Source organism: Microtus pennsylvanicus, chromosome 9 (genome assembly GCF_037038515.1).
Source record: "Microtus pennsylvanicus isolate mMicPen1 chromosome 9, mMicPen1.hap1, whole genome shotgun sequence".
NCBI lineage: Eukaryota > Metazoa > Chordata > Mammalia > Rodentia > Cricetidae > Microtus > Microtus pennsylvanicus.
Window position 1 is genome coordinate 1145741 of NC_134587.1, and position 12912 is coordinate 1158652.

Sequence of the window (12912 nt, forward strand, 5' to 3'; positions counted from 1 at the left end):
TGTGCGCATCTGGATATGGGAATGCCACTGTGTGTGCAGGTGTTTGCAGAGTCTAAATAGAACGTCGGATTCTGAGAACTAAAGGTGTGGGTGTCTAAAGTAGTATTGGGAATTGAAGCCAGTCCCATGCAAGAACAGGGCACACTCTTAATGTCGGAGCCACTTCTCCGCCCGATTTTCTTTCATAAATATTTAAGAGCTAAGAACTTATTTTTTAAGAAATATGTTAAAATTCTTGCAAGCTCTCTTTTAATACACCAAACTTTTAACATTTTTATTACTTTTCCCTTGAATATAATGATACAATATGAAGAACACAAAGAATTTATAAAAAAACATAGAAATTAAATAAAATAACATGTTAGTCTAATAACCATATATTTACCACATATCTACCTTTTAATAAAAATAAGCATGTATTTTCAAACAAATTGTAGCATACTTACCCAGTTTTGGTGACTCTCACATGCAAAATGACTTTCTTAGAATTAGATTATTTCGCAAAAATACGGAGACAAATGAAAGACTTTGAGAAAATTTGAGATAAAGTTCATATGTGTTCTCTTTTCACTATTATTATCATTTACTGTTCTTATTACAGGTTTCATCAAAAGAGTAACAAAAGGAGGAAAAATTAACACCCAAAAAGGAAAGGAGCCTCCAGTGAAAATAGAGTATGCAGCCATGGACTAGTGTTGAGATATAAACACACTGTTGTTACTCCAATTATACTAAATATTTCCACAAGGTATTTGTACTATGATGTCTATTCTTCTACTACAATAATTTTGATGAATATATAAAAGTTAATTTCCCAGGCCACTGTGTCCGTTAAGGATGTGTTTTCCTTAGCCACTCTACTTTTGTAAAGCAGCAACTTATCAACCGGCTACTGTGAATTTCATCTCGCTCCCTTCCAAACCACTTCCTGTTCAATTGCAAGGTCTCCTACTGCTCAGCACAGGAACCAGTTTTCTCTTTTCCATCGCGACCATCTACCGGAAGAGATACTTTCATTTGTTATGATCATGAACATTGTGTACCCTTGATAGTCTAAGCCTTCCCACATGATTTCAATTTTAGCAGTGTAAGAAGTAAAACACTATACCCTGAACAATAAACCTGACTGTTACCCACTGGTGTTTACTAAAGAACTGAGATACAGAGCTGTGAAACCAAATAAAAAAAATCATTGTCCCTGCTTCACTCTGCACGCGCTCTCTTCTTTAGAACTCGATAATCTCCTTCCGTTATTAAAGTGCACACACACACATCATGATTTCTTATTTGTCAAAGAAGATAGCACACAATGCCTCAAGGATCCATGGAAGGGCAGAAAAGATGAACGAGTAGCTAGGAGTAGGTACCACTCTCCTACAAGCCATGAGCTCACTTCCCAGCACTTCTGTTGGAGAGATGACTAACAGCCCCAAGCGTTCTCCTCCAGCCCCAGGTGCTCTGATGTCCTTACGTGGGGCAGCTACCAGCCACCTGCACCTCCAGCCCTAGGTGCTCTGACGTCTTCTGGTCTCCACAGGCATCACACACAGATGTGTCTCACACACACAGATACACATTTGCACATACACTAAAAAAAAAAAAACTTTAAAAAGCTCACGTAAGCTTTTTATGTTTGTATTTCCATCAATGATTACATCAATTATTGCATAAAGCTAAACATTCTTAAATAAAAATTATATAACTATACATTATATAAGTCCTTCCAGTTCAAACTATTTTAATACACTGGGTTCGCCCCACATCGGAAGAAAGAAGAAAGCGTTGCACGATTCGTCGGTTATTCAGAGGGCTTTGATTTCTCTGCCAGCAGTTCTTACTTTATCTTATTCGAACACAGAGACCATAATTATGCTTTTGACATGCTTTGTGCAACGTAAAACTCCCCTGCTCTCTCAGTCCCTCAGGTCCAGCTCTTGAATTCCTCCAGCCACACCGTTAGTTTCTTAGAGAACGTTACTCAGAACATTGGAAAAAGAGGGCCGAGCAGAGGGGGTCACAGGAATTTATTATACAAAATAATATATAGGGAGGAGAGGGGGAGATGGACAAAAAGGTGAAAGTAAAGGGAGGAGGGAGGATTTTTTACCAAATAATAGTTCACATTTGATTATTACTTTGTATAGTGAAAAAATAAATATAAAAGCGAAGTTCAGTATCAGTTTCAATAAATGAATGATTTTTTAATGAAACTCAACATTTTTCCCTGAATAACCTGCAGCAAAATAGAGATCAGATAGTCTGATGATAACATGTACCAAAATTGTCAGTAACATGAAGCATAGTGATCAAGTTTTGAAAACATTCTGTTAAAGTAATCAATAGAGCCTAAATGTTCCCAGTTGCTTCTCTACTTAACATATACTAACAGCCTTAGTTTTATAGTAAATACAAAAAGACAAGATACAGAAATTAGCTGGGAATAGTATACTATGTCAAACTCTTTACATATGCTTATCATAAATAAATAAAAAAATCCAAGAAAGGTCCATGGTCAGGAAGAATGTTTATTAAACCTGGCAACTCTGATCTCCAGTATACATCAATATAATGCTCTATTTTCTCACATTTTGAGCCATTTTGATTCCCAGACAAATAGAAACACTATAATGCTCTTTGAAAGATGATCAGTTATTGACCATACGAAAAAAGCCCTAGGGAGATGATGACTAGATATTGAAATAGTTCTTCAACATACCCTCAGACTTTTTGTGTACATTGGTCTCAAACGCTCATACACCAGGGGAAAACTTTGCCATTCCCCTAGGCCTGCCCTGGGAACTGCTTTGTCTTTCCAGTGGGTCTGAAGCATCGGGGTCTTGGACCTGGTCATGTCTATGTCAACAATACACATCAACTCAGGAATTCATCCTCTCCCCATACACCCAACATCTCACCTGCCTGTTGGCCAAAAGCTTGTGAATCACATCATCAATGAAGAGAAGTGGGAAAAAATTTAGTAAGTCAGATACTGGAGAAGCCCCATGAAATGCTGTCCTCTGCTCACAACAGCTGTGGTCACCTGTGCGGGCTCAAGCCAGTCACACGTGACAGCATGGAGGAGGGAAAGGACCCCAACCTCTACTCTAACTGAGTTATTGCTGAGAGCTGACAGCTGCGGAAGAGAGAAAGTCACTGTCTTTACAGTGAAGACACTGATGAATTCCCACAGCCCAGAGGATGTCCTTACACACGTGTATGCACAAGGACACTGATGAATTCCCACAGCCCAGAGGATGTCCTTACACACGTGTATGCACAAGGACACTGATGAATTCCCACAGCCCAGAGGATGTCCTTACACACGTGTATGCACAAGGACACTGATGAATTCCCACAGCCCAGAGGATGTCCTTACACACGTGTATGCACAAGGACACTGATGAATTCCCACAGCCCAGAGGATGTCCTTACACACGTGTATGCACAAGGACACTGATGAATTCCCACAGCCCACAGGATGTCCTTACACTCGTGTATGCATGAGCAGCACTAACTAGACCTAGTGAGTTATTAAAAGAGAGAGAAGGAAAGGGGGAGCCAGGAAGTAATGAGGGTCGAGATGTGTTGGGGGCCTCAAGTTGGACGAATGGAGTGAGGTGGATATGATCCAATTTAAATTGTATATATGTATAAAAAATTCAAAGCTTTCAAACAATAAAAATGTTCACTGCAAACTCTCAAGAGCAGAGAATGTCCTATTGGCAAATTTTGTATTCTGGTTGCTACCTGAATGTTTAATATGGTGAACTGATTGGTGCTCAGTGGATGACTACTCAGAGACTTCTTTCTGATGATCAAAAGGTTGAAGAGCTAGATCTTGAAGATAAGAATATACACAAAGTATGGCGTTTATGAAAGGTCAGCCAAATTTTGGCTGGAGCAATTTTATAACCTATTAGTGATTAAGATTTTGGCCAGATAGCTTTGAACAAATACATCCCAAACTTAAGCTTGCTTATCAAAATGTGAGAGGCATTTACCATGTTAGGAGTGGTAGAAAGTTCGATTTACACTCCTGATCAGCTGTTTAGGAGTCCATCTTCACTGACGTATTCATAGATTTCAGAGCATTGATGTGTGTGTGTGTGTGTGTGTGTGTGTGTGTGTGTGTGTGAGAGAGAGAGAGAGAGAGAGAGAGAGAGAGAGAGAGAGAGAGGGAGGGAGGGAGGGAGGACATCATATCTTTTCTAGATTTGTTTCGTTAGTGAAAAGGAAATAGGATTTAGCTTTTACTCCTGCCAAGAAGCCCCGTTTTATAATCTGAGAACACTAGGCGGCAGGATGAGACTGCAGATCCCCAATTCCTCACCGACCAAACATTGGCTGCTTTTTTCAGGTCTCCAGAGTTCCTACTAAAAGTGTGACTCTTTAACTTCTGCATTATGTGTATTACAAATCTCTTAACACTTGTAAATACTTATATTCTAGAGAACACGGTTGTGGGAATTTATTTTGATGAATGAAAATTTGAAAAAAATAGAATAAATTACAAATTGCTAAAAACTTTCACAAGTTATATTAATGACAATAGTTGAATAATAATGTCTTCTAGTATAGGAAAAGTTTAAAACTGTCAGCTTTGAATTTAATGGTTAGTTTGTTTGAAAATATAAAGTCGGCCATTTAAAAAATGAACTATGGGTCAAGATGTCAAATACAAATTTAAATACAACTTTAATTTTCCACAGTGAAGATTAGTATTCAAAAATGTGAAGCATTTCACAACGCGTCCAGCATAAATTGATACCATTAGAGGAGAAAGCATCGTTTTCACTGTGATCTGACTCTGCTCCAGAAATAGAATGAATTATTTTAAACCTTTCGGGGAAAGGAGAATTTTGGGCCTCCAACGAACTGCTCATACTTCAACTCTTGTTCTTCATTTACTGCTTGTCCATACAGACAGAGCTATGGAACAAGAGCGACCACATGTAATTTCTCACCCAGATGGGAGCGCTCCTGACCCTGAAAGGGGTTCTGCCCTCGGAACTGAGAAATAAAACACTCAGCCGAAGACTGCTTGCAGCCAGGACACTCACTTCACCTTACTTAAACCAGGAATGTCTAAGTTTTCAGGTCTAAAATCCATTCTACTTATTTTATCTCACGCTTCATCCGCCTGTACTCTTTCTCCAGTAGACTCTCACGAATACCACCAATCAGACAACACTAAGAACCACGAACATTCAAATCTACCAAGGCATATCAAGAAAGAGGCTTTTTGAATAGGTAAATATCTGGTTGACTCTGATGTAAGTGGACGCTCTTAGGGAACGCGTCATGAAATGTAAGAAACACTACAGGCTCCTGAAATTGCTGTCGTTATGTGGATGACATGCAAGGATTGCTCACTTTAAATTCAGCTTTTGCACTTGTGAAAATTTTATGCACAGGAAGCCTTATTAATGCATTATTGCTTACCTTTAATACATAATTTGTATAAACATGATAAAAATTGGTTCTTTGGTTTTGGTCATAGCGTACTCACTCTCTGTGGATGTGGTGTTGGGTGGAAACTGTTTTACCAAATGCAATTAATTATCCTTTGCTTTCAAAAAAGTCTTAACATTAGCTGCTAAGTAAAGTAGTAAATGCTGAAGCCAACTTGTTATCTTAATAAACTTTCTTTTGATATAAGTGTGTAAAACTTACGAGTTTCTCAAATAGTGAATTCTTCTAAGGGATGAAGCAATTAAACTTTTAATTGCATCAATGATTTAAAGATAAATAATGAATTTTGCATGATTAGAAACACAAAACATTGCTAATTTAGAATATAATATCCGACAGCATCCACAAACTATTTTTAAATGCCTTCTTTGACCGCCCTTGCACGTTCTCTGGGAATGGTCTATCTATAGCATGCTCCATGTAAAAGGGTTTTGTTTCGGTTGTTCTTAAAGAACCACGTTTCAAGGCAGTAGCAACAGAAACTCAAGCAGTCAGTTAAGTCCGCAGAACCCCAAGTTTGTCACTCACGATTTTCGTTCTAACTGGTTTAACTTGTGGCTGTAAGAGCTTGTTTTAGATCCTCCTGATTAATTGCCTTGTGAGGCAAGGGCTGTTTTGTAGGGGAGCCATTTGCCTTATTTAGAGACGTTGGTACTTCTGAGTCCCATAAAGGACCAAAATGGAAGACGTAAGTCCTGCAGTAAAATTTTGAAGTGGACAAACTTGGCTGTTCCTCAAAATGCCTTTCATTTGTGTAGCATTCTTCACTAGACAGAAAAGTGGACTGGAAGCCCTCTGCATGGTGCCTGCCACTACGTGGCTGTACTGGCAGCATCATCTGCGAATGACAGATAATGTTATATTATTATGTAGACAGTGTTCTGTTGCATGCTGCCTGCAGGCCAGACGAGGGCACCAGACCTCATTACAGATGGTTGTGAGCCACCGTGTGGTTGCTGGAGTTGAACTCAGGACTTCTGGAAGGGCAGCCAGAGTTCTTAGCCTCTGAGCCATCTCTCCAGCCCCCGAGAATGTGGTTTCTTGAATGCTTTTCACTGTCTTTTACATGACAAAACAGAAGACACTTCTTAGTTGTTCTTTATTTCCTAAAGCAGAGTCATTTTGAGTGCTTATCTGAAACTACAAACTTGATCACGACTTATCAAATGATTAAACAGCTTCACTGTGTTCTTGGAAAGGTCACAAATGAGACACACGTGGGGTCTATATGACTGGATGGCTGCATTAGCAATACCCCGCTGGCTCAGAATTGCCTCGCTGATTTCTGGAAATGGTATAATTTTGTTTTACTGTAGGTATCCAAACATTTGTTGTCATGCTAAAGCATACATGTGAGAGGTTTCACTCAGTCTTTTCACTTTTCCCTACATATCTCAGATTCACTAGCCTCCCAGAAGCCTTTATAGCATCTATGAATATAGCATGTATTAATACAGCATGTGTCCATCTGGTTATTGGAATGTATGTTTACTACTCTAAGACACATATATGATACTAACAAGATTTATCCTAAATCTCTATGCCACAGCCATAAACCTGTGTGCCCAACCAATAATCTATTCTAAATACTACAAGTTGTCTTAAATTCTCCATTTGTAACAGCTCCTTGTACACTTGTCATACAGAAGAATGGTCACTGGGTTGTGAGTCTCCAGGCATCATCTCAGAGAAAGAATTCCTTTCCTTACGAAGACTCTGTTTCGTTTGAGCAAATCCAATGAATGAATTAAAAGATGTTAATACTTTAGCATTTACGGAAATGTTTGTAGCTTTCTACACGCCAGTCTGTCTGGCCAAACATTCTTAGAATGGGATTTATGGGCATGGACTGCGATCATTTGGAAGTTAAAATCTAGTATTCACTTTTCTCTGGGCTTTACGTTGTAAACACCCTACCTAGAAGTTCTGTCAAGATCACCCCAGCAAGCGTGAGGACCTGCATGGGTCGTAGCTACTCTATTTCTTCACTCCTTGTTCCCTGTGCGCTTGGGACTCCACATCAGAGCTCTGCCTAGGCACCCAGGAATGTCTTTGTTGTTCTTCTGATTAATGGTTATTATTTAAGGAGGCAGCAGTGATTCACAGAGTTGATTTTTCTTCTTAAGAGCGGAAGGAAACAGCACAACAAAAATGTAATATAACAGTTCCCTAAAGAAAGCAAAACTAAAATTCTATACAAAGTAACTTCCCAATGTACCTCACAGGGTTACTACTCTCCTAAGGCTACTTTGTGTCATTTCAGCCTTTTATATAGCTCTTGCTATATGGGTGATTGATTGAGATTGTCAATTATGTCTCTTACATATATATATCCTATTATATATATATATACATAAAATTAAAGATTTTGTAATGAATTTCTTCCACAGATCTAGATTGCAAAAGTTTAGAAAGACCACAGCCACATGCTATTCTTAGATTCTGTAGCCTCTGTCTTCACTTCCGTTACTAATCTGCAGGGACTCCGGGCTCCTCAGTTTGATACTACTAGTCTGTGCCTTTGAGCTCAGTCCTGTGAGATTTTCATGCTCAGAAGAGTAGCTTACAACTTTCTAAACGTTATAAGATACGTTGATTCAAAGTTTAAAAGATATAAAGAATTTTGGATGTTATTTCATCCTTTGTTTCCGGTTTGCAGGTGAGAAATTTGGTGCCAAGGTCATGTGACTTTTAGTATTGTCTGGTTTCAGGAGTTACGATTATTGCCAAATCTCATAATTTATCATATTATCATATTAGACAAAACTAACTAACAATATATTTCAGGTTTACAGTTTTTTCCCTACTAATACGCAATGTTTTCTTAAAATACTTATGATACAATTATGTTTAGAGATAAAACGTTTAGAAAAAAATTAACGTTTTTACTATATAAAATTATTTCAGTGTATCATGTTACAAAATAGCCACAAAACTTTCTTTTAAGTTTATTTTGAGATAAATATAATGTTTAGGTTATATGCAGTGACATAATTACATCAAATTTTAAAAGTATGTACAATGACTTTACATTCTGTACCCAAATTGACTTTATAATACATACACATATACTTATGTCATGATGAGTAAAAGGAGTTTTTAGAAAGAGCAGGCCAAAGCTGCTTCATCTCCTTGTGCAAAATTGATTGTGGAACTGGATCACATATCAGTGCTCCGAATTATTGAGTCTGAAGTAATTCTGATGCTCACAACTCCATGTGCTTTTCAGAGAAAGATGTGACAGATAGCACTGGCTCCATTTGTTCCGGGAACTCTAATTCAACACACACACCCCTACACACTTAGACTGCCTTCAAATCACGGTCAGCAAGTTCCAACAACTCAGTCTAGGTGAAAGCCAGCCAGCTTTGGCTGGTAACAATGTGTTCATACAGCAAAGGGATCTCTGTCTGTTCAGGCTGCTTCTTGCTCTTGTCAGAGGGAGAAGCGAGCTGTAGCTGCTTTCCTGGGGTAAGCTATTTGAGAAAGAAAGTAACCTAACACTAACTGCAGGCGGGGCGGGGTGATGTAACAGGAAGCAGTGATGTTTCCCTTCTGTGACTGATCACTTACAATCTGACAACACTCCCCATCTCCTCAGAGCAAGCCCTCTCTCTCCAGCGGCGCAGTCCTGTCTTGACTCAGGCTCCGCTGCTTGGAGCTCGCCCGCCTGCAGGACCACATTGCAAGGCTGAGACTCCCGCACCTCGTCGCCTGGGAACTCTCCTGTGGAATCTAAGAAAATCAAATCCCTCCTGTGACTATTACACACAGAATTTCCTTAGAAGCTGTGCTTGGTAAGTGTATTACTCAAAATATGTATTCTTAGCAAAATTCTCAGGTAGTTTGGCAATGTTTCTAGTGGCATTGAAATAATGTTGAGACCGCCTTTTTTTTTTTTAATTCTACACAGGGAAACTAGAGAGTGTTACTTCAGAGTGCATACCAGATCTATTACTAGTGTATAAGAGTGTTTACAGCGGTGTTTAGAAAATAAAATTACCAACTAATAACAACGTGAATGGGCTGAAAGGCAAATTTCTGGACCAATTTTTGAATCCGGAAACAATGCCATTTAAAACTAGTTCTGCTATTAGCTAAATTCAGCTCTGACAGCTGGAAAACATCTGCCTCTCAGGAAGGGTCTTTAAATTTTCCACATAATCAGTATTCTAAGGAAGGGGTAGCAGAAGACTCACCGGGTCCAAGAGTCTTCCTGTGTGACGGAACACAAACAAAGCAGGACTTGTGTTGGCCGTTCACTTCTGTTCACACTCAGAACTACCGAATGGAGGGGATTCTCATTGTTCTTTGTTGCCTAATCTGTGTAAATACCTTTGCTTTTGTTTTGCTTTGTTCTTTGCTGTTGCTTGTTTGTTTTCTTGGTGGGGGTGTTCCTGAACTGTTTCCACTGTATTTAGATCATGTTTTACAAGTAAGGTAAGGAAAAACAAAAAACCAAAACCAAAAACAAAAGCTACCTAACTTAAACAAAACAAAACAAAAAAACCCCGAACTGCTCAGTGTCGTTAAAAAAAATGTAGTGGTCTCTGCATTACTTCACGGTTTTTAAACTCTGAAGCCCAAGAGCTGTGTTACTTCAACTGCCCTTCTGCAAACTTTCAGGGAGGAATATGATAGGAGCTCTCTATAGATAGAAAAACACGGTGCTATGACAAGCGAGTGTATTAACTCCTTAAACCAAGGAATTCAGTTAGGTATTCAGAGAAGCATCGCTGGAACGATGCTGAGATGAACCATCTGTAGTCCCCTCTCCCACAGTACAGACCGTCCTGAGAACTTCAGAAACTAGTGTCCAGTTAGCAAGTGGTTGTTATGGAAGCATTGCAAATTATCGCCAGGGGATGTCAGACATCAGATTTGGATCCAAGTGGTGTTTATTAGCATAGTTAATGAATTCTATGTTTCCTTGTTTAAATGAAATTGTACACTGCGAGATGCCTTTCCATGCTAGCTGCCCTTCTGACCACAGCCACTCGTGGTCTGGCAAACAGTGTCTTACAGATTCATCCTGAGTAACTCCTCAATGATTCTTGGCTCTGTGTCCATACATGTTTTTCAATGTAATGGAAACATTAATTCATACACTTGCATTTTTTAAAAACATTGCAGCTGATTTATGTTTTCAGGTTTATTATTATTATTATTTTATTATTATACCACTGGGTTCTCAGCTGTGCAGACATGGGTAAGGTGTTTTTAAGATATGACATCTTACAAATGCTCATTAAGTAATTAGAGAAAGAATCAGCACATTAAATAACCTAATGCCATATAGTAACAGAAATTGAAAAGCTTTATTCTAAGATGGATTATTCTCTGAAATTAGGTATTATACTAATAAAATATTGTAAATTAGTAACTTCATGAACTCTTCTGATTTTTGTTGAATTAATGCTCCCAAACACAATCATTTATCTTGTATAATTTACTTAAATATCCTCACCTGTATTAATAGCATTATTTAAAATAATCTTTATTACCAAAAACCATAACAGAAAAATGCCAGACAGTGAATATTGATGGTCTTTAGGCATAGACATGACTTGAGTTAATAACCGGGAGATTAAAATAAGAATTCATATCGTTCTAGAATAAATGTGGCTTTTAAAATAAATAAACGTCTGAAAATGAAGCTATGTTTTTTTTAATCTTAGTTTAACTCTACAGGAGATATGCCTTTTAGCATCCTGAAATCAGTGCCTATAGTCTGAGACAAGTCCTAAGCATGTCAAATAAAATACAGAATTCAGAAACGTCACATCTCCTGTGATCTGAGGTAGGTTTCCCCTAGATTGTTCTATCTGTAGTGCGGTATGTTTAGATGGCTGTTTGCAGCCAGTCCAGCAACTGCAATAGTGTTACCAGTCGGCTTACATTTTGATAGCCACTATTTATTTAGAGTTGCTTTCAAATTTTGCAGATAAATTAATGCAATTACCCTTAACGAACTGAAATAGGTATTCACTAAGCAAAATGTATTTCATGCTTCATACGTGACTTTGAGTGAATCTAGTGAGTCTAATTCTTCTTCTAGAGGTACAATGATGTTACCTTTCCAGAATTCAGATCAAGTCCAAGCATCTAATTCCCTGTTTTTGTTTGGGATTTAGGAAAGCTACTAAAGCACTAATGTAAGCCGTATCTTATGGCAGTCTTAATGGAAGACAGGGGTCACGTCTCAAATTAAGTTGTGGTACAGCTCAGCTCCTGACTCATTCAGAGTTCACTCACAAGGAGGGTGAGTGACCAGCTCACAAACCATGAGAGAACGAACATTTCTCTGGGCCCAGCTGTGAGGATCAGTTTGTGGATGAACTCTAAACATGTATTTATTTTCGAATGTAGTCTTTTTCTACAAAGAACTATACTACAATATTAAATTATTTTAAAAATCTCATTTAATTTGTAAGAGTATCCCAATGCAACGGCGTAGAGACAAAACTTTGCAAAACTCCAAATAAGACCTGCGTCCCGACCAGACATGCCAGTCTTCCCCCTTTGCTTGTATGGAAGTTCCCTTCCTGCCACGAGCATTCACTAATGGCAGCTGCACAGACTCTAAGGATCTGAAGTTTACCCACTTGAATTTTTAGGTGACTAGAGAAAGAAGTGGAAACAACACATTAAATAACTCGATGTTTTTATTACTTTTAAATTCGTGTGTAACTTTGAATTGTATCACAATAAGTGGAACAGTAGGTAGAATACTTGCAAAATTTGAAGAATAAATAAGAAATTATCATGCTTAAGGAAAAATGAAAAACTTGTGAATTATATGCCATAATCATATTATAATATTCACTTGACAAAAAGAAATACATTTTAATATTCTGTTGCAATTCTCTGGAAAGCAGAAATTCCTCAATAAATCCAGGTGATTATTTTTTCATGTGTAGTTAGTATTATAATATTTGTCAGTCAATTAGTTTAAGACAACTAATCTCAAAACTTTTTAAATTAATTCAGTTTTTAAGTTAATAAGTTATTTTAGAAAAAAGAAAAAAGTTTAATTTTTACAGGCACATTAAATGTTTTATTCCCAGCCAAGCTTTGGTGGCGCACTCCTTTAATCCCAGCACTAGGGAGGCAGAGACAGGTGGATCTCTGAGTTTGAGGCCAGCCTGGTTTACATAGAGAGTCCCAGGACAGCCAGGCTATACAGAGAATTCCTGTCTCAAAGAACCAAACCCAAACCAAACCAAACAAAAAAAAACCCCAAGCACCACACCACCACCAGCAGCCCCCCACACCAGCAGCCCACCACCACCACCACCACCACCACCACCACCAGCCCTCCCCACCACCACCACCACCACCACCACCACCACCACCACCACCAGCACTCTGCACAAACTCAACAACAACAACAAAATCATTTTACTCTCCAATACTATTAAATAAATTTACCATTGGCTG

At 38.4% G+C, this 12912-nt stretch overlaps 2 protein-coding genes across 6 annotated transcripts in view; both read left to right on the forward strand.

Moving 5' to 3' along the window:
• Tfpi (tissue factor pathway inhibitor) overlaps positions 1 to 1206 on the forward strand; it is a 42335-nt gene extending 41129 nt beyond the window's left edge. For all 3 annotated transcript variants that reach the window (XM_075984720.1, XM_075984722.1, XM_075984721.1), the window contains one exon: positions 602 to 1206. In XM_075984720.1, coding sequence (XP_075840835.1) covers positions 602 to 693 — 92 coding nt within the window. In that variant the 3' untranslated portion in view covers positions 694 to 1206. The remainder of the gene's footprint in view (positions 1 to 601) is intronic.
• A 7610-nt stretch (positions 1207 to 8816) lies between these two features.
• Positions 8817 to 12912, forward strand: part of Calcrl (calcitonin receptor like receptor) — an 88598-nt gene continuing 84502 nt past the window's right edge. The window contains exons 1-2 of one of the 3 annotated variants that reach the window (XM_075984728.1): positions 8817 to 8943; positions 9074 to 9269. The gene's annotated coding sequence lies outside the window, so the exon portion shown is untranslated. Of the gene's footprint in view, positions 8944 to 9043; positions 9270 to 12912 lie in introns of those variants that run through there. The other 2 variants (XM_075984727.1, XM_075984729.1) reach the window with 2 other exon arrangements.